This window comes from Salmo salar, chromosome 14, assembly GCF_965601325.2.
Source record: "Salmo salar chromosome 14, fSalSal1, whole genome shotgun sequence".
Taxonomy (NCBI): Eukaryota; Metazoa; Chordata; class Actinopteri; order Salmoniformes; family Salmonidae; genus Salmo; species Salmo salar.
The window spans coordinates 37,081,419-37,105,071 of record NC_138304.1 but is presented as its reverse complement, the minus strand read 5'-3'; the positions used below and the strand labels follow the sequence as shown (position 1 = coordinate 37,105,071).

Below are 23,653 nucleotides of genomic sequence, written 5' to 3'. Positions count from 1 at the left end.
TCCAAAGTGCCGGAGTACAGAGCCGAAACAACAAAAACTGTGTCACTGTTCCAATACTTTTAGAGCTCACTATACAGTTGAAGTCGGAAGTTTACATACACTTAGGTTGGAGTCATTAAAACTCATTTTTCAACCACTCCACAAATTTCTTGTTAACAAACTATAGTTTTGGCAAGTCGGTTAGGACATCTACTTTGTGCATGACACAAGTAATTTTTCCAACAATTGTTTACAGACAGATTATTTCACTTATAATTCACTGTATCGGAATTCCAGTGGGTCAGAAGTTTACATACACTAAGTTGACTGTGCCTTTAAACAGTTTGGAAAATTCCAGAAAATTATGTAATGGCTTTAGAAGCTTCTGATAGGCTAATTGACATCATTTGAGTCAATTGGAGGTGTACCTGTGGATGTATTTCAAGACCTACCTTCAAACTCAGTGGCTCTTTGCTTGACATCATGGGAAAATCAAAAGAAATCAGCCAAGACCTCAGAAAGGAAATTGTAGACCTCCACCAGTCTGGTTCATCCTTGGGAGGAATTTCCAAATGCCTGAAGGTACCACGTTCATCTGTACAAACAATAGTATGCAAGTATAAACACCATGGGACCACACAGCCGTCATACCGCTCAGGAAGGAGACGTGTTCTGTCTCCTAGAGATGAACGTACTTTGGTGCGAAAAGTGCAATCAATCCCAGAACAACAGCAAAGGACCTTGTGAAGATGCTGGAGGAAACAGGTACAAAAGTATCTATATCCACAGTAAAACGAGTCCTATATCGACATAAGCTGCAAGGCCATTCAGCAAGGAAGAAGCCACTGGTCCAAAACCGCCATAAAAAAGCCAGACTACAGTTTGCAACTACACATGGGGACAAAGGTCGTACTTTTTGGAGAAATTTCCTCTGGTCTGATGGAACAAAAATAGAACTGTTTGGCCATAATGACCATCGTTATGTTTGGAGGAAAAAGGGGGATGCTTGCAAGCCGAAAAACACCATCCCAACCGTGAAGCACAGGGGTGGCAGCATCATGTTGTGGGGGTGCTTTGCTGCAGGAGGGACTGCTGCACTTCACAAAATAGATTGCATCATGAGGCAGGAAAATAATGTGGATATATTGAAGCAACATCTCAAGACATCAGTCAGGAAGTTAAAGCTTGATCGCAAATGGGTCTTCCAAATGGACAAAGACCCCAAGCATACTTCCAAAGTTGTGGCAAAATGGCTTAAGGAGAACAATGTCAAGTCTATCACAAGCCCTGACCTCAATCCTATAGAACATTTGTGGGCAGAACTGAAAAAGTGTGTGCGAGCAAGGAGGCCATCAAACCTGACTCAGTTACACCAGCTCTGTCAGGAGGAATGGGCCAAAATTTACCCAACTTATTATGGGAAGCTTGTGGAAGGCTACCCGAAACATTTGACCCAAGTTAAACAATTGAAAGGTAATGCTACCAAATACTAATTGAGTGTATGTAAACTTCTGACCCACTGGGAATGTGATGAATTAAATAAAAGCTGAAATAAATCATTCTCTCCTATATTATTGTGACCTTTCACATTCTTAAAATAAAGTGGTGATCCTAACTGACCTAAGACAGGGAATTTTTACTAGGATTAAATGTCAGGAATTGTGAAAAACTGAGTTTAAATGTATTTGGCTAAGGTGTATGTAAACTTCCGACTTCAACTCTACATAGGGCAGCAATCTTTTTTTTAAATTTATTTTTATTTCACCTTTATTTAACCAGGTAGGCTAGTTGAGAACAAGTTCTCATTTACAACTGCAACCTGGCCAAGATAAAGCACAGCAGATTGACACATACAACAACACAGAGTTACACATGGAATAAACAAACGTACAGTCAATAATACAGTAGAAAAAAGAAAAAAAGTCTATATACAGTGTGCACAAATGAGGTAAGATAAGGGAGTTAAGGCAATAAATAGGCCATGGTGGCGAAGTAATTACAATATAGCAATTAAACACTGGAATGGTAGATGTGCAGAAGATGACTGTGCAAGTAGAGATACTGGGGTGCAAAGGAGCAAGATAAATAAATAAATACAGTATGGAGATGAGGTAGTTGGATGGGCTGTTTACTAATGGGCTATGTACAGGTGCAGTGATCTGTGAGCTGCTCTGACAGCTAGTGCTTAAAGCTAGTGAGGGAGATATGAGTCTCCAGCTTCAGTGATGTTTTGCAGTTTGTTCCAGTCATTGGCAGCAGAGAACTGGAAGGAAAGGCGGCCAAAGGAGGAATTGGCTTTGGGGGTGACCAGTGAGATATACCTAAAGGGAGCGCGTGCTATGGGTGGGTGCTGCTATGGTGACCAGTGAGCTGAGATAAGGCGGGGCTTTACCTATCAGAGACTTGTAGATGACCTGGAGCCAGTGGGTTTGGCGACGTGTATGAAGCAAGGGCCAGCCAACGAGAGCGTACAGGTCGCAGTGGTGGGTAGTATATGGGGCTTTGGTGACAAAACGGATGGCACTGTGATAGACTGCATCCAATTTGTTGAGTAGAGTGTTGGAAGCTATTTTATAAATGACATCGCCAAAGTCGAGGATCGGTAGGATGGTCAGTTTTACGAGGGTATGTTTGGCTGCATGAGTGAAGGAGGCTTTGTTGCAAAATAGGAAGCCAATTCTATATTTAATTTTGAATTGGAGATGCTTAATGTGAGTCTGGAAGGAGAGTTTACAGTCGAACTAGACACCTAGGTATTTCTAGTTGTCCACATATTCTAAATCAGAACCGTCCAGAGTAGTGATGCTGGACGGGCGGGCAGGTGCGGGCAGTGATCGGTTGAAGAGCATGAATTTAGTTTTACTTGCATTTAAGAGCATTTGGAGGCCACGGAAGGAGAGTTGTATGGCATTGAAGCTCGTCTGGAGGTTAGTTAACACAGTGTCCAAAGAAGGGCCGGAAGTATACAGAATGGTGTCGTCTGCGTAGAGGTGGATCAGAGAATCAGAGAATCAGAATCAGCAGCAAGAGCGACATCATTGATGTATACAGAGAAGAGAGTCGGCCCGAGAATTGAACCTTGTGTCAGTGTGAAGGGACCATTTCAGGTCGAGGAACTTGAAACTTTTGACCCTCTCCACTGCGGCCCCATCGATGTGGATGGGGGCGTGCTCTCTCTGCTGTCTCCTGTAGTCCACGATCAGCTCCTTAGTTTTGTTGACGTTGAGGGAGAGGTTATTTTCGTGGCATCGCTCAGCCAGGGCTCTCATCTCCTCCCTCTCGTCGTTGTTGGTAATTAGGCCTACCATTGTTGTGTCGTCAGCAAACTTGACGATGGAGCTGGAGACGTGCGTGGCCATGCAGTCATGGGTGAACAGGGAGTACAGTAGGGGGCTAAGCAGGCACCCCTGTGGGGTCTCTGTGTTGAGGATCAGCGTGGCGGAGGTGTTGTTGCCTACCTTCACACCCTGGGGTCAGCCGTCAGGTAGTCTAGGACCCAGTAGCACAGGGAGGGATTCCGACCCAGAGCTCTGAGCTTAATGATAAGCTGGAGGGCACTATGATGTTGAATGCTATTCTTACATAGGTACCCCCCACCCCCCCATCCCTTCTGTAATTTCCTTCAAAGGTACACACGCAGTTCACAGAATGCAATTGATTTATTCAGCCACTCGAGGTCGCCCTTGACCTGTTTACAACAGAAAGGAGAAGCTCAGAGTCCCGTTCCACCTAACCACCACTCTCATTGAGCGGATTTGATTAAGCTGACTCGGGTTATACAAAGCCATGGCCTCACGTGAACGGGCAAAGCTGGTGAAGCTGGTGTGGAAGGTTCACCCTGCACAAATCGAACAGCAATCTGTCATGTTGTCAACAAGGTAGCATGATGCATCATTCAGAAATGTACAACACCTCTTTTCCATAAAATCCTAACCTTTTCCTAACCTCAACCTAATTATCCTATCCTGCTAAGTTAATAATCCTACCCTGCTGTGTTAGTTATTCTAACCTGCTATGTAAAATCCTTTCAGACACAACCGTAGATGCCATTAGTTACCGAGAAACCATCAGTGTCACCACACATGTTCCAGAATGCAATCACTTCACCCGATGCAAACTACACCCAACCCAGTGCCCGGGTGAGATTAATCGAATACCCTCAATCTTCTCCGCCGCCTTAGACTGTTAATTTAAAGGTTGGTGGTTTGAAACCACCCAGGCCCGAAAGCTTTAGTTATTCAATTGTAATAATAAATGACATAACAATTGATAGGGTATAATTGGTATGTGGTTTAATCAATCATGCGTATAAGATGCCATTTTGAGTGTCCTACAGGTGGGAAACAATTTTCACCTAACTTCACTTTTTTACATTGTAATGGGAATTTTAATGTTTGTTCCTTTTCTTATAACTAATTTCTGTGTTCTATTCATGTGCTGTTCTATAAACCAATTTCTGTGTTCATGCAAGTGGCTGACTGAATGAATCCTCCCTATCAGTAGCTGCAATTTGGCAGTACGCCCAGACCTTGTTTTGAGAATGAAAGATATCTCAGTTTCAAGGTCTCAGCTTAGAGAGAAGCCTCTTGAGCTATTGGTCTGCCACATGTTATGAACCTGTATTGGTCGGACACATGAATTAAACAAAATGGTCATACTTAATTAATTATGCTAAATCATGCAAATATAGCTTGTCTGTTATAGCCATATATAAGGCAACTGCTGGGACTGCCCAGGGAGAGCTCCTGATTGACATGTGTACTATGGTGCATTGAGTTGGTTGGAACCTCTCCAGCGCGCTGACAAATAAACAATGATTCATTTCAGATTTACTTTGAGTGTCCCTGTGTAAGAATTTCCACAACAACGTATTCACAATATTTACATTAGATGACACGGTTCATTATTTATACACAGACCCACATTTCCGGCGAAAGAAATCCTTCGCCGGAAAAGGAATGACCGAAAACAGAAGCTGAACTGTCAAAACATAAACAGAGCTAGCACACACTCGTGAGCGCACGTAGGCTTTAATTTGACTGTTTCTTTTTGACACGCATTCTTCATGTCGTGTGTTTTTACTCCAAGATTTTATATCCAAGGTGCTATAGTTAGCTAAGTAACGTTAGTATAGTAGGTTGAAGACAATAAATCTGCGCCTAAGATTAGAACAAACGACGTACTGTTGCTAGCTACGCTCGTCGGGCCTACGACTTGTAGTTAGAGGTAACAGCTTTAGCTAGCAAGCCAGCCATTGCTGTTTACTTCTTTTAACTGGCGTGAAATTGGTCAAACTCCTGAACAAAGTTGAACTAAATGTACCAAAATGTGTACATTTGCTAATCCAATCAACTAACAGAATAGGTAGTTAACATTATCTCTACAGCAGAATGGACATGGTGGCCAGTCAGCTGTTTTGACTTTTGTTAAATGTCAGTGTTGCTGCAGCAGCTAGCTAAGATTAGTTTGACAGCTAACGTTAGCTAGCTAACTTACTTCCAATTCCAAACTACAGGCTGCAAGTCCTATGTTGGCTAACTAGAGACTGGCAGCTAGTTTCATGTGTTACTGTGCACTCGATTTAATTTAGTTGCTGATATGTTAGCTAACTTGGTTGGCTAGTTTGCAAGATTTCCAATCATACCGTGACTTGAGAACATAATTTGTTAATCAGTCACAGCTAGCTGACTTGTTGAGTGACATGTCTTGCTACCTTGCTTTAACGAAGGCCATGTCAGTTGTTTGGACATATTGCAATTATTGGCAATATATATATTTATTATTATTATTAGGAGTCTTCAAAAGCAGCCGGCAGACTAATTCATTTGACCCTGCCTCGGTTTCATTCCAGGCTCTCCTCCAATCCACACGAAGAGAGAAGCAGGATGGCTGAGGCAGATGGTAAAGCCAGTGAGCTTAATGGTGAGGGATCACGTAGCCCTCACTGATCACCCAGGCCTCACTGTTGGCCGACTGGGAATACGAACATACATTGTTGTTGAACTACTACTAGTAAGCCACGCTACCAGAGCTAGCTATGTAAGACTAATGTGAATGTGTCGCCAACTCTGTGTGTTTGTCAGGTGGGTCTGAGGAGCCAGATCCAGGAGAGGACCAGCGTGGGGAGGGAGATGCTTCCACAGCCACAGAGGGGCAGTCTGGCTCTCAAGCAGGTAATCATAGACTCACACCAGAGGGACAGTCTGGCTCTCAAGCAGGTAATCATAGACTCACACCAGAGGGACAGTCTGGCTCTCAAGCAGTTAATCATAGACTCAAACCAGTGTAGTATAAGAGGACTGTTGCTGTCATAGTCCAACATGTAGCCACAACACACAGGACACCATGACTTTGACATTATACACTCTACAAACTATTTGTTTTACAGTGGATAAGTTTCCTCCCTGCTTCTTGACAGTAGCACTTTTTTTGTCAATGTGTGACAACTTCCTCATCTTTCCCTCAGCTCCCAAAAAGGCAGGAGACAGCGCTAAGGACAAGCCAATGCCAGATGCAGAGGGTGAGAGGGTGCCTGGCGAGGGAGAGGAGGAGGAAGACACGGACAGTATGGACGGCAGCGGCCTCTACTCCCTGAACGAGGAAGGGGAGCGAGATGGTGAGGGGGGTAGAAGAGAGAGAGTGAAGGAGAGAGATGCAGTTAAGAGGGCCGCCAGAAAGAGGAACCGCCCGAGCGATGGCACCGCTCACCACTCCTCCAGCTCTGAATTGGAGGAGGAGGAGGAGGAAGAGCAAGAAGAAGAAGACGAGCAGGCCATGGACGTCTGGCTGGGGGCGGAGCTGCGTGATCTTGGCAGGCCATCATGGCGGGCGGTGCCCTCCCTGCGGTTGAGGGAGATTGGCCGTGGCTCGCACCAGTTTGTGAGACGTGTGTGTGGCGCGCGGGGGCTGGTCCAGAGGCTGGAGCTACAAGGGCGCCTGGAGAGACATACCGGCTGTGTGAACACCCTGCACTTCAACCCCTCAGGCACACGCCTGGCCTCTGGCAGTGATGACCTACGAGTGGTGGTGTGGGACTGGGCACGTCGTCGGGCTGAGCTGGAGTTTGACAGTGGGCATAAGAGCAATGTTTTTCAGGTGAGGAGGAGAGCACAATCAAGCTAGGCGAGGGTGAGACCGTAGAAAGGATGGGAATAATTATGGTGTTATTGATAACCATTGAGAAACCATGTGAAAAATAGGAAAAGAAAGCTAGAAATACGGTTCAGGACCTTTTGAGAGATGTTGAAATGTACCTTTCTTTCTCCAAAGGCCAAGTTTCTTCCCCACAGTGGAGACTCAACTCTGGCCATGTGTGCCCGTGATGGTCAGATCAGAGTGGCTGAGCTCTCTGCCATGCAACGCTGCAAGAACACCAAGAGAGTGGCTCAGCATAAAGGGGCAGCACACAAGGTATGGAGACCGTGTGTATACCACACAAGGTATGGAGACCGTGTGTATACCACACAAGGTATGGAGACCGTGTGTATACCACACAAGGTATGGAGACCGTGTGTATACCACACAAGGTATGGTTGTATCGAGTTAATGAGTCTGGCTACTGGTCTTACTGGCCCGACTTTGGCGGCGTCTCAAACAACACCCTTTCCTTCATACCTTGGGGAATGGGTTGTCATTTAAGATGCGGCCGTTGTAAGCCTTTTTAGCTGAAAGCTGAGTTGATTTAAGTGTGTTGTGTCTACTCTGTGTGTGTCAGCTGGCCCTGGAGCCAGACTCTCCCTGCTGTTTTCTGTCGGCTGGGGAGGATGCCGTGGTGTTTGGCATCGACCTTCGCCTCGACCGGCCTGCCAAGTGAGTGACATCACGTCTGTCTGATATGCAATTGTTAACGCCATTACTGCAAGATCACCTGGACGTTACTGGTGATCTGACCAGTCTGGGAAAAACTTAAGTCCCAATGTAGAACATAAGTCTTTTAACCCTTTTTCTACTATTTGTTTCCTCTTTTCCTTTTCTCTCAGTAAACTGGTGGTGGTGAAGGAGGGGGATAAGAAAGTGGGGTTGTATACCATCTTTGTGAACCCTGTCAACACACATCACTTTGCTGTGGGAGGGAGAGATCAGTATGTCAGGTTAGACTCAAATCCCTCTTGTGTCCGTAAAGCAGAGGAAGTGCATTGTCTTGGATTCTCTCTCTTACCTCTCCTCACCTTCTATCTCTGTAGGATCTATGATCAGAGGAAGATAAATGAGAATGATAATAATGGCGTACTGAAGAAGTTCTGTCCATCTCACCTGGTGTCCAGCGAGTCCAAAACTAACATTACCTGCTTACTGTACAGTCACGATGGAACAGGTAAAACACAAGGACTCAAGCACACTTTTATTCGAAGTCGGAGTTCCTCTGACTCTTGCTGTTATGACTGTCCTCATGTTTGTCCTCCCCATCAGTGACCAGGGATAGAAATGCCATGAATAGAGCAGAGGTGATTCCTTATTCTACATATGAGAGGAATGTTTGTTCTACATAGAAATAGCTTATCTGTACGTTCCAAAATGTTGCGTCCAGCTGAATGCGCCCCATGTCTGTCTATCTCTTCAGAGCTCCTGACTAGTTACAATGATGAGGACATCTACTTGTTTGACTCCAGCCACAGTGATGGTGCAGATTACTGCAGGCGATACAAGGGCCATCGCAACAACGCTACAGGTACTGGGTTAAAAGGGGAATGAATGATTATGAACTAGTCAATTATAAGTAACATGAACACTGGTGTTTTACCATGCTATAACTGTGACTTCCAGTATAATACTCTCTCGCTGTCTCTTTCCCTTCCCCTCTATTCTATTTTTCCATCTCACAGTGAAGGGGGTTAACTTCTATGGTCCTAGCAGTGAGTTTGTGATCAGTGGCAGCGATTGTGGACACATCTACCTGTGGGACAAGGTCTCAGCTTGCATAGTCCAGTTCATGGAGGGAGACAGAGGAGGAGTGGTGAGAGGGAGAGATGGTGTGTGGGTGGGAAGATGTATGATGGCCAAAGGAAATGGCTTGATAATGGGCAGGTGCAAGTAAAACCCTTAAATGAAATTGAACAGTATCAGTTTCACAGTTTTATGCTCACTCACTAATCTGTCTCTCATTTGACTTTATCTCAACCTCTTCTCCTAGGTGAACTGCCTGGAGCCCCACCCTCACCTCCCAGGTCTGGCCACCAGTGGTCTGGATCATGATGTGAAACTTTGGGCCCCCACTGCCGAGAACCCCACAGGGCTCAAGGGCCTCAAAGACGTACGGTGGTTCATACCATTGATTCCACACACACAAACCTCAACATATCCCAAACATCCCACGGCATATAGGCTTGGATTCTGCATACCAAAGCTGTGAGTTTTGATGTGACTGGTGTTGTGGTCGTTCAGGTGATGAAGAAGAACAAGCGTGAGCGTGACGAGGACACTGTTCGACATGGAGATCAGTACGACACACAGCTCCTGTGGTTCCTCATGAGACACATGAGAAACAGACGGTCCCAGAGGGTGAGTGGAACACACCATAACACTGCAAGGGGTGTGTATGCTAGAGCCAGACCGATATAGGATTTTTGGATCCGATTTTAGTGGAAATGTTTACCGATAACTGATCTATTTTTCTTAATATCACTGGATAGCACAAAATATGATTTTATTTTTTAATGGAAAAACTGTTACTCTAGTGAAAGGAGGATGAACTGCACTGATTCCAGCAAAAAATGAGCCTCTGAAGACTGAGCTGCCTCATGCTATCCAGCTGGAAAACGACATACCCATACATTGACAATGTGTACTATCTAGCTTCAGTATGTGTTAATCGATTGTAGGGCAGTAGCTACTGAATTCTGTTGTCACTTGAAAGGAAAAGCATAAATCAAGCGCTACTTTGAACCTGATATGTTTTTGTAGTGTCTCTGAAAACATTTGAATGACAGAGCTTGAGGATTACCCTTCGCAAAGAGCAAATATTTCACAGGCTTCACTAAAGGGTTGTAACGTTAACACTACTACAGAATTCAACGTTCTTAGCACGGCACTTGCTTTACATTTGGGCATAGCATCCATTGTTTGTCACGACGCCAACACCCTACTATTACATGTAACCGTATATGGCCAGTGCTAATTTTGGTCAGTTTGAGCTGACAAGCTTCTATCCTCTCAGCATTGACTAGAAGCAGTAACAGTTAGTTCACAGTTGTTCACTCTGACTGGTGTAGTTGTGTTGGCTGATAGTGTCCTGTCTTGCTGTAGCGCTCCAAGGCATGATCGCCTTATAGCCATGTAAAGTGTCCTCTCCTGGACAAATAATACTAACACATTTTTTTAAGTCTAATTCTGTAAGTGTTTTCTCTTTCTTATATCACTCCTTTTAGGTGGATTTGATATCAGTCAACCGATTAATCGGTCGACCTCTAGTACTTATAGTTGATTCTGGGTTGTCATTTATGAGCAACACTAAAATTGGTTCTTGGTTGTAAGCGGTGAAGAGGGTAGGGGACCTAAAGAAATAAGGTTGGTTAACAGGTCTATCAGTCTGCCCAAAATCTACATTAAGGAGGACAGATTTAGGCGTGTTGATAAAGATGTTATCAACGAGGGGTTTAGCGGAAAACAGTGGAAGCTGTCTGTTCAATGTCTAGAAAGGAAAAGGGCTAATCCCTCACACTTATTAGAAAACCGATCTCTCGCCTCAGAGTTGACATGGATTGGAGTCACTGCATTCTGAATTCAGTGAATTCACGCACATGTTTACCATCTGTACTTGGGCGTTGTCATGGGTCCTAACCAATGATGTGTATAAACCCTGGATGACTGACAGGGGGCGCTGTATTAAAGCCACAGGGCTGCCGTCTTGGCGGCACTCAATCGTTTTTGACATGTTTGTTCTACTTCAGACACCTTAATTAATGCATACATTTAAAATATATTGTGAGCTAAACATAAAAAATCAATCATTTTCCTGAAGGTATTTTTTATTTTTTTGTACTAATGTTACTGTTCTCACTACAACAACAAAAATAAATACATGTAATTTTGTCCTTAACATTTAATTGAAATAGTGTAGAATTCCATTCTTTCCCTTGGAGGACTGCTCATACTAGGGAGTGCCAATATGGCCAACCGGCACCTTCAATACAGAATCAGCAATTCAGGGTTTATATATGTCATTGGTCCTACCTCGACAAATTCTGACAGAGGGAACTTTGAGTGCTGAATGCAGGTTGACTACGAGGACCGTACCCTCAAGTTTTACGAACAAGATTAAAAGAACACACACAACCATTAATTATTTTATGCCTAACCAATACGATTCTGAGTCTACCTAAAATGCAGTTCACCCCGCTGGAACTCTTTCTGAGTTGCTTTGTAAAGGGTCTGTAACTGGTTAAAATGGGCAGCAAACTATGCAGCTTTTGCCTCTTTAGGGACATCTTGCGTCATCTGGCCAATGGTCTCTTAAGTCGTTCCTGAGAGGCTATACCCCTGCAAGAGTTGCTTGTACACATAAAAGAGCTTGTTGGCTCTGGGAAATACATATACAAAATGATGAATGGTTCTGCATTGGGTCTGTACTGTAAATACAAAGGGCTTTATGGGCTTGGAAAAGGTGTGCCCCAATTATATTGGGTGGCAGTAAGAAATCACTAATTGAGTTCCAGTCAGATGGTTGAAATCAAAAAGGGAAATTAGATCAATGTTAATAACTAAGACTCATATGGTATGCGTAGAGATTAGTGTTCACTTAAAGTCTACGCCTACAGACTGGGAAAAGAGTGGGTTATTAACCATATGGGTTAACCTTATCTGACCTGGGGCAAATTGGGTGACAAGTGGTGGTTGTGTACTCTGTGACGCATAGGTTTTGATCACTAACAATGCTAATATGGTCCTGAAACAAAAACAGTACGCCTTACTTAAAGAGCAGGGCACTTTCAGACATAATAGTGTTAGATTTTCACCTAATGTAATTGTCAATCTAAATGATGGCTCAAGATCAACTTACACTAGTATGGGCAATTGAGGTTGAGCAGTGTCATTTGCTAGCAGAAAACCATTAGCAATACCAGTGGACCTCGAATATTACTTGGGTAAAACAATGTAACACCTAATTCAAAGAGAAGGTTATCAAAATTCACAGCTTATCACTTTCTATTAGAACATTTTAATTATGACTTGGTCTACTGTGGTCTCTGTGGTCTCGGCGAGGGAGTTTTTCACTCAATTAGCAAGGGGACTGAAACGTTATCATTGGTAGGATCACACCACACGGGAAAACGTTTAAATAATAGCGTTAGCTCATTCATCACCAAAGCAACAATTTGATTTGTTATAGCAAGCCAAATCTTATGCAGTTTACAGACACAAAAATGATTAAGGATGACTAACTTCTAGGGTAAAACCTTAACACGTCACAAGAAAATGTAATGAGCCTACACTCTGGTAGGTGAGTGGCTGAGACGGGGAGGGAGGATCCTCCTCTGCACCACCCAGCACGTCTCTTCCAGTAATCAAACCAGTGCATCTCTCTCTCCAGGAGTATCTACAGGGACTTTTGTGTTGAGTATTCTGTCTCTCTTTCTCCCGCTTTATTTCTTTCCCTCTTTTTTTCCCTCTCTCTTTCCTAGACACGTCGGGAGGGTGCAGAGGGAGACACTGATGAGTCATGGAGCTCTCCAGATTCCTCTGATGAAGAGGATGGAGGGCCAGACCACGTCCAGTGCATGTCCTCCTGAGCCAAAGAGATAAAGCCAGCCAGCCACACACACACACACACACTGCATTGCCCTAGTATTGATGCATATATGCAGGCACTATTGGCTCACACATGAACACTGGGAGACCATGAAGTAACAGTAAAAAGGTACACACACACACAGACATACAAACAACTGAGAGGGAGGGTGACTAGTATAGACAGACACAAAACCTCACTTCTAATCAGACAGGGAGTGATTGTAGACAGTTGTGTTCATGCACAGTCTGAGGGGAGGGGGCTGATACACTCTCAACCCTGATTTTGTTCTAACCTGTGTTCTAGGGAGGCTGATAAGTGCTCACATCCTTACACAACCAGTTAGACTCATCTAAACCCACATGTATGCTCTGCCAAGCCAGAGAACACAAGAACTTCAACATCACACACATCTCACAATCAGTTGGCCGTCATCTGCAATGCACACGTTACTCCACTCTCTTTCCCCTCTACTTTTCTGTTGGGGGATTTGAAGAGAGGGGGGAAAGAAAGGGGTTGATGTACATTCTGACCTTTTGATCAACCCTAAAATGTGATTCACTCCATTTTTTTTTTTTTTTTCAAGGGCCAAACCAGAGCCCCTAACAACCTCTAGGGTTAGCCTCAGAACATCCGCATGTGGTCAATCAGCTTAGCCTGCAGATGGCTCATACCTGGTGACTGCATCCCTTATATTCTGCTGTGTTTTTTCACTCTCCCTCAGCCCAATGCCTTCCAACATCCCCCCCACCTCCCACGCTACTGAGTGCACTTTAATCAGGGATGTTTGGGTTTCTTAGACAAAGTATGCGCTGGGGGGGCCAACCATGCATTGTTATGAAACATTGGCTATGTTGACTCCCCAGAACACCTCAGTAAAGTAAAGGTGCGTTGTAAAATGAGACAGGTATTTGACTAGTTGTTTAGTTTGGGATATGCACTTAGCAGGAGTGTCTTGAACAGAGCTCCAGCTGAAAGATTCCCTTTCCTTCCACCAACTTAACCCCCTCCCTCCTTTACACTCCTGGACGAGCACCCTGACCTAAGCCTCTACCTCCCTAAAAGCCTTCCCACGCTGTACGTCAAAATCTGTATTTTACCATTATTACATGTCACACTGTGCGATGTTACCAAATTAAAATCTTGATATCAACCCGGCCAGATTGTACAATTTGCTTCAGTTCTGTCGTCACGTTCTGCGATTGGCTATTGCAACTGCAGCAGTGTATTTGATCTGTGCATGTACCAGCAGCGCAAGCCTCCCAAGCCAATTCGGAGAAAATTAAAGTATGCATCTTAGAAATAGTTTTCACATACAAACGTATATATGTCTGAACTCAGAATCAAATAGGCTTCCCAAAAATAACATGGTCGTTGTGGTGGAACCTTTATTTTGATTGGCGATTTTGTGCATTTATCAAAATCCCATCAAGTAGCCTGGTTTCAGATGTCATGTAAACAAGATTATTAGGGAAATCGTTTTTGCAAAGCATGTAAATGTTTAAATCAAACTATTATATTAATCTGACTTAATGTGTGCATAATCAGTGTCAGCCATGTTCTTATTAGTCGTTACAGCAGCCACACAACACGATAAAGGCCCAACATTTCTGACACGGCTAGAACTTTGTCGAAGCCATAGACCCTGTAACACTGAATGACCCAAGATGCCCGACAATTGTTTACGACCTAAGGATTTCACCACCATGTGGATATTTTGGCTGTGATTGCAATATTGTGGCATAAGACGGCTGAAATCGTAGTCTGTGCGAGCCTTAACCCATCTTTCTCTGAGAGTACACGTTATTGAGCTGGAGGGCTCCTGAGGAACACCTGAATGGTCTCATTGTATATACACAGTAAATCCTAAAGGATTCTCATCTTTTCTGTTTGAGGAACCCTGAATATACCTACATCCATGGCTCATGCCAGCTGTCAGTCTCTGCCAGAGTTCAGACTCCGTAAAGGAGAAGCGGGTGTTTGATCAGTCTCTGCAGATCAAAGCATCTGGGTAGCAGTGTTGATCTTGGATCTGTTCATATAATCTTATTCATTATGATCTGAAACTGATCCTGGATCCGCACTCTTACTTTAAGATGCTTTGTGGATACGGCCCAGATTTAGAGACGGCTGTTTGGCTCTCTTTGTGACCTTTGTGGGATTTAAGAAGCCGTTCCTCAATCTGTATTTGAGGCCATCTACCCTGTCAGACCTTCCGGGGGGACAGGAGGAGGGAGGATCGATCTGCTTGCCAGTTGTTTTTGTTTGAGAGCGATAAAGTCCAGCTTTTTCTCTTTTTGTATGAGATTATAAAAGTTTGATGAATTCATGTACATATATTAAAACTGTATAGAAATAATCTTTAGCAATGTTTGACTTAAGAAAATGTAAAAATATTTGATTGGTGTTGATGCAGAGGTTTATATTCTATATGAGGACGAAGTACTTTTAAAATGAAGATACGAGGATGGCTTTAGTTTGTCTTCTGTAAATGGCATCCCCAATTGTTACAGTATATCGGTAGGATTCAGTTAAACAATGAATCAAGTTTGGTTCCTTCTCATTTACAATTTTCTCTGTCCCGCTGGCTGTTTTTATTTGTTCTTGTGTATATATATATTTCGGCTTTTGATCAATGATTTATCCCACTGCTGCCTAATATTGTGTTCTACCGGTTCAGTTGGAAACATGTATGATTTGTGCAATAAACAGAAGACTGTCCCTTGTTATTTTGACATTGGTTGTTTTTAACTTGTTCAGGCATCAGGCTCTGTTATCCAACAACTGAAGACACTTTTATAAAGATTCTTTTAATGTATGATTTTAATGAGTTATATTGTTTTCATTCTGTCCTTGTTTATTACTTATTTTGTTTTATGATGTGAAGCACTGTTACTTCTTTTGAAAAGCACTGTATAAATGAAGTTAACTAGGAAGGAACTAAATTATTTAGAGCGAAACGGTAGATAATTTCATTAAAATGCTTACGTTACACATGATTGTATAGTGGCTTTTGCCTAAGCTTGCCCGAGGTATGGGGAACCAAACAAGTATGGATATATGATAGACCAGCTGGCTTCCAGTAAAGTTAGTCTGTGTGCTTTAGCCATTTCTTCTAACTTCTGTTATTTGTTGAACAGTGGAGGAGTTGCCTAATGCACAAACTGATCTGGCTAGTGGGCTAGAGACTACCCACATACTTGCTCAAATAAAAATCCACACACCCTTCAGCAAACCACTGGCTCTTTCTTGTCAGTAAGATAAAGACACAAATGAAGAAAATATTTGAATCAATATCTTCTTCACTGATGAATACCTGGGAGACTATGTTGGCAAATAACTATGGGTCATTACCTTGTCTCAGAGCTCTCCTTTTCCTGTAAAAGCAAATCAATGAGTGATGGGTCCGAGCCAAAGTCAAGTTTATTGCTGTGTGTGTATGTTTAACAGTGGCCTAGTTAAACAGTGACCGCATTATTGATATAATAGTGTTTGCTACCTTTTCGATTCTCAGCATAAAATCTCAGGCTCCATATTTATGCCCACAAATAACGCACATTCCCAAATGCTCAACTCTAAACCTTGTCTCAATTACTGCAACTCTTAAGACACAGGGATGGGACCTGAAATATTGACTTTGATATACTCCTTAATTCTCTGCCTTGTCTGCACTGGTAAGTCCTTGGTATATGTTTGTATTTATGTTAGGCTGTCTTACTCCTTAAGGTGTTGAGCAATATAATCATACTTTGATCGAAAATAAAAGTATAGCAATAGTGTGTATATGACTATTAGTAAAGGCAAGAGTGACAGTTGTTTTTTTCCTGAATCCTAGCTTTGCCTCAGACCTCTACAGAGCCATAGATACTTGCCTTTATGCTGTACCTATAATGTTATGTTCAAACTATCTTGCACACTTCTGCCAATTACACAAGCACTCTCTCTCTCTCTCTCTCTCTCTCTCTCTCTCTCTCTCTCTCTCTCTCTCTCTCTCTTTCTCTCTCTCTGTAGTCTCGTCTGGAGTTTCTGTCTGCAGTACTGATGGCATGTCAATTCGAGGAGGGGAGTACAGTCTCTCAAATGGATCAAATGTGGGCAGTGAGCTGTTGTACCACTGTCCTGATGGTTATTACCCTTACCCCAAACGTATGCACAGATGTCTGGGCCATAATCGCTGGTCCCCAAGCCCCAGTCGACGAGGCAGTGAGTGCAGGGGTATGGTGAATATATATGCAATTTGGATAACTTAATTCTGTACTCAGATCTTTCTGCTGTTCAAGATAACACACAACGTTGCACCTCCACCCCTGAGGGTCTTTGACAACCATCCCCAAAAGGTCCACCACCCTTGCCCAATCTGCCTTCTCATTCAAAGCAACAAAGAAATGGAATGGCCTTCCCTCCTCTCTGAAAGCGTGTAGTAGCTTCCAAGCCTTTCTTGTCTGAGGCAAAAAATGGTACATTCTAATCAGACATGCTCACATTGATCTAAACCTAAAAGGTCACTGACTTGTTTTTATGCAACAGAAGACACATTAAAACCAGACGACTCACTGGACAGACGTTTTACATTTTCAAATAAAATGTTTGTACCTCCAATAAGAATGTTATGCTCGGTTTAGAAATGCAACAATGGTATGGTTAATTAAGACAGAAATAAAAGTAGGGAGGTTGGTCGGGGAGGATGGTTGGGCGTGTACTGCGACCGTCTAGCAATCCAAAGGTTGCATGTTCGAGTCTCGTTGGGGACAACTAACAATTTAGCTAACCCTTCCCCTAGCCCAGGTTTTCCAAACTCGGTCCTGAGGACCTCAAGGGGTGCACATTTTATCATCAAGTTTTCATTGTTTTAATCAGCTGTGTAGTGCTAGGGCAAAAACCAAAATGTGCACCCCTTGGGGTCCCCAGGACCAAGTTTGGTGAACTTAACCCTAACCCTTATTCTAACCTTAACCCAATTCATATAACCTGCTATGTAAAATCTCCGTGCCTTTGTTATTAGTTCTCCTTAACCTTAAATTGTCCTTGTAATTCTCATTTATGACTCCACAAGCAGCCGGGTCTCAGAGAAAGACGTAAAATATTATACATCCTCCAAGACTCGAAGATGTATGATAGGTGGGGTCATCCAAGTAAAGGCCCTTTCTCACCAAGTCCATTATTTTCTTCAACTCATATTAGGAAGGTGTGCCTAATGTTTTGTGTATGTGTACAGTGGGTGAAAAAAGTATTTGATCCCCTGCTGATTTTGTACGTTTGCCCACTTACAAAGAAATGATCAGTCTGTCATTTTAATGGTAGGTTTATATGAACAGTGAGAGACAGAATAACAACAAAAAAAAACAACAGAAAACCGCATGTCAAAAATTGATTTGCATTTTAATGAGGGAAATAAGTATTTGACCCCTCTGCAAAACATGACTTAGTACTTGGTGGCAAAACCCTTGTTGGCAATCACAGAGGTCAGACGTTTCTTGTAGTTGGCCACCAAGTTTGCACACATCTCAGGAGGGATTTTGTCCCACTCCTCTTTGCAGATCTTCTCCAAGTCATTAAGGTTTCGATGCTGACGTTTGGCAACTCGAACCTTCAGCTCCCTCCACAGATTTTCTATGGGATTAAGGTCTGGAGACTGGCTAGGCCACTCCAGGACCTTAATGTGCTTCTTCTTGAGCCACTCCTTTGTTGCCTTGGCCGTGTGTTTTGGGTCATTGTCATGCTGGAATACCCATCCACGACCCATTTTCAATGCCCTGGCTGAGGGAAGGAGGTTCTCACCCAAGATTTGACAGTACATGGCCCCGTCAAATGATGCGGTGAAGTTGTACGGTCCCCTTAGCAGAAAAACACCCCCAAAGCATAATGTTTCCACCTCCATGTTTGACGGTGGAGATGGTGTTCTTGGGGTCATAGGCAGCATTCCTCTTCCTCCAAACACGGCGAGTTGAGTTGATGCCAAAGAGCTCCATTTTGGTCTCATCTGACCACAACACTTTCACCAGTTGTCCTCTGAATCATTCAGATGTTCACTGGCAAACTTCAGACGGGCATGTATATGTATTCTTGAGCAGGGGGACCTTGCGGGCGCTGCAGGATTTCAGTCCTTCACGGCGTAGTGTGTTACCAATTGTTTTCTTGGTGACTATGGTCCCAGCTGCCTTGAGATCATTGACAAGATCCTCCCGTGTGTTCTGGGCTGATTCCTCACCGTTCTCATGCTCATTGCAACTCCACTAGGTGAGATCTTGCATGGAGCCCCAGGCCGAGGGATATTGACAGTTCTTTTGTGTTTCTTCCATTTGTGAATAATCACACCAAATGTTGTCACCTTCTCACCAAGCTGCTTGGCGATGGTCTTGAAGCCCATTCCAGCCTTGTGTAGGTCTAGAATCTTGTCCCTGACATCCCTGGAGAGCTCTTTGGTCTTGGCCATGGTGGAGAGTTTGGAATATGATTGATTGATTGCTTCTGTGGACAGGTTTCTTTTATACAGGTAACAAGCTCGTTACCTGTATAAAAGACACCTGGGAGCCAGAAATCTTTCTGATTGAGAGGGGGTCAAATACTTATTTCCCTCATTAAAATTCAAATCAATTATTACATTTTTGACATGCGTTTTTCTCAATATTTTTGTTGTTATTCTGTCTCTCACTGTTCAAATAAACCTACCATTAAAATTATCGACTGATCATTTCTTTGTCAGTGGGCAAACGTACAAAATCAGCAGGGGATCAAATACTTTTTTGCCCCACTGTATATTAGCCTATAGGCCTGCTAAAGTGAATCTTTGGCGACCACCTGTGCTATAGGCAATCCTAAAAGACAGACAAAAAAGTATCCGCTGGAGTTTACCCTTATGAATAAGTGGTTGCACTGATTTAGATAAAGCACCCAACCAATTAAAATGTTAAAATGTCAAAATAACCACCCATTTCTTCACTAAAATGTAATAACGGCTGATCATTAGGCTATGGGCAGTGCTGATCATTAGGCTATGGACAAGTTGCATGCCTGTATTTCTTTTTTTTTAAATGGTTGTCAATTCATCTTCATATAGTCTATATCACGGCTTTGATGGAAACTTTTAGGTGGGTGGGTTTGTGTACGAGTTCGCAAATTTTCTATGTCCATTCAGAAAGTTTCCTAAAATAGGCCTAGCTTGTCTAGACTTCATCTCTTTAATCAGATCGAAATAAAATTATAGGCAGCAGCAAGTGGAATGATAGTCAGCATATATGTTCGAGGAATGACGACTGGTGGCAGTTTTGCATTTCCTCTCTTATTTAATGGGGTGCAACTGAATGAAAACGTAGCCTTTCATGATTCATCCTACAGTATAGAATGAATGGCCTATCAGAACTTTTTTTTACAGTAGTATATGATTTTTCTCTCATTACTGCGTCCTCTCTAGCCACTTTGAACAACATATTGCCACTGAGAATGAACGCAGCAGTGTTGGTGACGTTCTGCGAATTTGTCTGAGAAGTGGAGTGAAAAACTCCTAGGACTTGGTGTGAATGGTATAGTGCATCAAAATCGGAATCTGTATTCTTTCAGAATTTGAACGAAAGGATCTCAGCGCAGTTGTGAGTAAAGGCCTTAAGACTTATGACACTAATTTGTACGATATTGTATGACCGCTATTCCATTTGTAATGTAAAGTTATATATCATACTATACAGAGAGAATAACATTTACTTACCAAATCCTACAAATCCTTAGAATTGATTAAAACACAGTGCAATTTCAGTAGGTGCAATAACTGGGATATGTGTGTTGGTCAATTTCCTCAACAAATGATCAGGTCTATATAATTATCAAACATACATTAGTAATGGAAAGGAAACATAGACTCTTTGTTTAAGTATTAAAAAAAAGACTCCTTTAGTAATACAATTTGTAGGCAGAAGTTGGTACAGACTACAGTATAACAGTATATGATAGTTTCTCCCCCAAGTTCTGCAAAATGTCTAAGACATCCTGTAACTCATATAGCCTCCCCAATCTCCTTATGTAACTTTCCCTAGCAACAACATTTTAATAAATCTAACCTCCCCCTGACAGCAGGAACCACCTTATCAGCAAGTAAAAACTCAGAAATGGGTTTGACCGAAACTTGACCTTTCATCACAAGTATAGAGTCATAACAATGTGAACAAGTGTAAGCATCTTCTGACAGGTGGCTGGTTTCATCAGGTCTGTGGCAGCCTTGTGTTCTCAGAAAACCAGATAACCCCGGTGGGATCCAGACAGGAGTCTGAATTAGAGGTCGACCGATTATGATTTTTCAACGCAGATACGGATTATTGGATGACCCCCCCAAAAAAAGCCGATTCCGATTAATCAGCCGATGTTTTTTATTTCTTTGTAATAATAACAATTACAACAATACTGAATGAACACTTATTTTAACTTAATATAATACATAAATACTATCAATTTAGCCTCAAATAAATAATGAAACATGTTCAATTTGGTTTAAATAATGCAAAAACAAAGTGTTGGAGAAGAAAGTAAAAGTGCAATATGTGCCATGTAAAAAAGCTAACGTTTAAGTTCCTTGCTCAGAACATGAGAACATATGAAAGCTGGTGGTTCATTTTAACATGAGTCTTCAATATTCCCAGGTAAGAAGTTTTAGGTTGTAGTTATTATAGGAATTATAGGATTATTTCTCTCTATACGATTTTTATTTCATATACCTTTCACTATTGGATGTTCTTATAGGCACTTTAGTATTGCCAGTGTAACAGTATAGCTTCCGTCCCTCTCCTCGCTCCCACTTGGCCTCAAACCAGGAACACATTGACAACAGCCACCCTCGAAGATGTGTTACCCATGTAGAGCAAGTGGAACAACTACTCCAAGTCTCAGAGCGAGTGACGTTTGAAACGCTATTAGCGCGCACCCGGCTAACTAGCTAGCCATTTCACATCGGTTACACCAGCCTAATCTTGGGAGTTGATAGGCTTGAAGTCATAAACAGCGCAATGTTTGAAGAATTGCAAAGGGCTGCTGGCAAAACGCACGAAAGTGCTGTTTGAATGAATGCTTACGAGCCTGCTGGTGCCTACCACCGCTCAGTCAGACTGCTCTATTAAATATCAAATCATAGACTTAATTATAATATAATAAACACACAGAAATATGAGCCTTAGGTCATTAATATGGTCGAATCCGCAAACTATCATCTCGAAAACAAAACGTTTATTTTTTTCAGTGAAATACGGAACCGTTCTGTATTTTATCTAACGGGTGGCATCCCTAAGTCTAAATATTCCTGTTACATTGCACAACCTTCAATGTTACATCATAATTACGTAAAATTCTGTCAAATTAGTTCGCAACGAGCCAGGCGGCCCAAACTGTTGCATATCCCCTGACTCTGCGTGCAATGAATGCAAGAGAACTGACACAATTTCCCCTGGTTAATATTGCCTGCTACCCTGGATTTCTTTTAGCTAAATATGCAGGTTAAAAAATATATACTTCTGTGTATTGATTTTAAGAAAGGCATTGATGTTTATGGTTAGGTACAGTTGTGCAACAATTGTGCTTTTTTCGCAAATGCGCTTTTGTTAAATCATCCCCCGTTTGGCGAAGTTGGCTGTCTTTGTTAGGAAGAAATAGTATTCACACAGTTCGCAACGAGCCAGGCGGCTCAAACTGCTGCATATACCCTGACTCTGTTGCAGAGGTGACACATTTTCCCTAGTTGCTCCAACGTGTACCTAACCATAAACATTTACATTTACATTACATTTACATTTAAGTCATTTAGCAGACGCTCTTATCCAGAGCGACTTACAAATTGGTGCATTCACCTTATGATATCCAGTGGAACAACCACTTTACAATAGTGCATCTAAATCTTTTAAGGGGGGGGGGGGGGTTAGAAGGATTACTTTATCCTATCCTAGGTATTCCTTAAAGAGGTGGGGTTTCAGGTGTCTCCGGAAGGTGGTGATTGACTCCGCTGTCCTGGCGTCGTGAGGGAGCTTGTTCCACCATTGGGGTGCCAGAGCAGCGAACAGTTTTGACTGGGCTGAGCGGGAACTGTGCTTCCTCAGAGGTAGGGGGGCCAGCAGGCCAGAGGTGGATGAACGCAGTGCCCTTGTTTGGGTGTAGGGCCTGATCAGAGCCTGAAGGTATGGAGGTGCCATTCCTTTCACAGCTCCGTAGGCAATCACCATGGTCTTGTAGCGGATGCGAGCTTCAACTGGAAGCCAGTGGAGAGAGCGGAGGAGCGGGGTGACGTGAGAGAACTTGGGAAGGTTGAACACCAGACGGGCTGCGGCGTTCTGGATGAGTTGTAGGGGTTTAATGGCACAGGCAGGGAGCCCAGCCAACAGCGAGTTGCAGTAATCCAGACGGGAGATGACAAGTGCCTGGATTAGGACCTGCGCCGCTTCCTGTGTGAGGCAGAGTCGTACTCTGCGAATGTTGTAGAGCATGAACCTACAGGATCGGGTCACCGCCTTGATGTTAGTGGAGAACGACAGGGTGTTGTCCAGGATCATGCCAAGGTTCTTAGCACTCTGGGAGGAGGACACAAGGGAGTTGTCAACCGTGATGGCGAGATCATGGAACGGACAGTCCTTCCCCGGGAGGAAGAGCAGCTCCGTCTTGCCGAGGTTCAGCTTGAGGTGGTGATCCGTCATCCACACTGATATGTCTGACAGACATGCAGAGATGCGATTCGCCGCCTGGTTATCAGAAGGGGGAAATGAGAAGATGAATTGTGTGTCGTCTGCATAGCAATGATAGGAGAGACCATGTGAGGATATGACAGAGCCAAGTGACTTGGTGTATAGCGAGAATAGGAGAGGGCCTAGAACAGAGCCCTGGGGGACACCAGTGGTGAGAGCACATGGTGCGGAGACAGATTCTCGCCACGCCACCTGGTAGGAGCGACCTGTCAGGTAGGACGCAATCCAAGCGTGGGCCGCG

At 43.2% G+C, this 23,653-nt stretch overlaps 2 protein-coding genes across 4 annotated transcripts in view; both read left to right on the top strand.

The window, feature by feature from the left end:
• Positions 1 to 4,978: 4,978 nt before the first annotated feature.
• On the top strand, positions 4,979 to 15,530 carry LOC106569364 (DDB1- and CUL4-associated factor 8). The gene is made up of 13 exons (XM_082960947.1): positions 4,979 to 5,002; positions 5,831 to 5,901; positions 6,063 to 6,152; positions 6,446 to 7,074; positions 7,249 to 7,389; positions 7,694 to 7,788; positions 7,959 to 8,069; positions 8,163 to 8,293; positions 8,540 to 8,647; positions 8,802 to 8,932; positions 9,110 to 9,229; positions 9,361 to 9,477; positions 12,597 to 15,530. Exons 2-13 carry the CDS (start codon positions 5,865 to 5,867, stop codon positions 12,702 to 12,704), a joined length of 1,818 nt encoding a protein of 605 aa, XP_082817073.1. The 5' UTR covers positions 4,979 to 5,002; positions 5,831 to 5,864; the 3' UTR covers positions 12,705 to 15,530.
• A 678-nt stretch (positions 15,531 to 16,208) lies between these two features.
• LOC106569366 (complement factor B) overlaps positions 16,209 to 23,653 on the top strand; it is a 43,640-nt gene continuing 36,195 nt past the window's right edge. For 2 of the 3 annotated variants that reach the window (XM_014140674.3, XM_045694263.2), the window contains exons 1-2: positions 16,209 to 16,377; positions 16,715 to 16,918. In XM_014140674.3, coding sequence (XP_013996149.1) covers positions 16,320 to 16,377; positions 16,715 to 16,918 — 262 coding nt within the window. In that variant the 5' untranslated portion in view covers positions 16,209 to 16,319. The remainder of the gene's footprint in view (positions 16,378 to 16,714; positions 16,919 to 23,653) is intronic. The other variant, XM_045694265.2, reaches the window with a different exon arrangement.

What these genes read in the sequence shown, in the direction of transcription:
- LOC106569364 (XM_082960947.1), top strand. Translation starts at nt 5,865, where the DNA reads ATGGCTGAGGCAGATGGTAAAGCCAGTGAGCTTAATG. An exon ending in GGGAGAGATCAGTATGTCAG is followed by an intron (nt 8,070 to 8,162) that starts GTTAGACTCAAA and finishes CTATCTCTGTAG; the next exon opens with GATCTATGATCAGAGGAAGA. An exon ending in AGGGAGACAGAGGAGGAGTG is followed by an intron (nt 8,933 to 9,109) that starts GTGAGAGGGAGA and finishes CTCTTCTCCTAG; the next exon opens with GTGAACTGCCTGGAGCCCCA.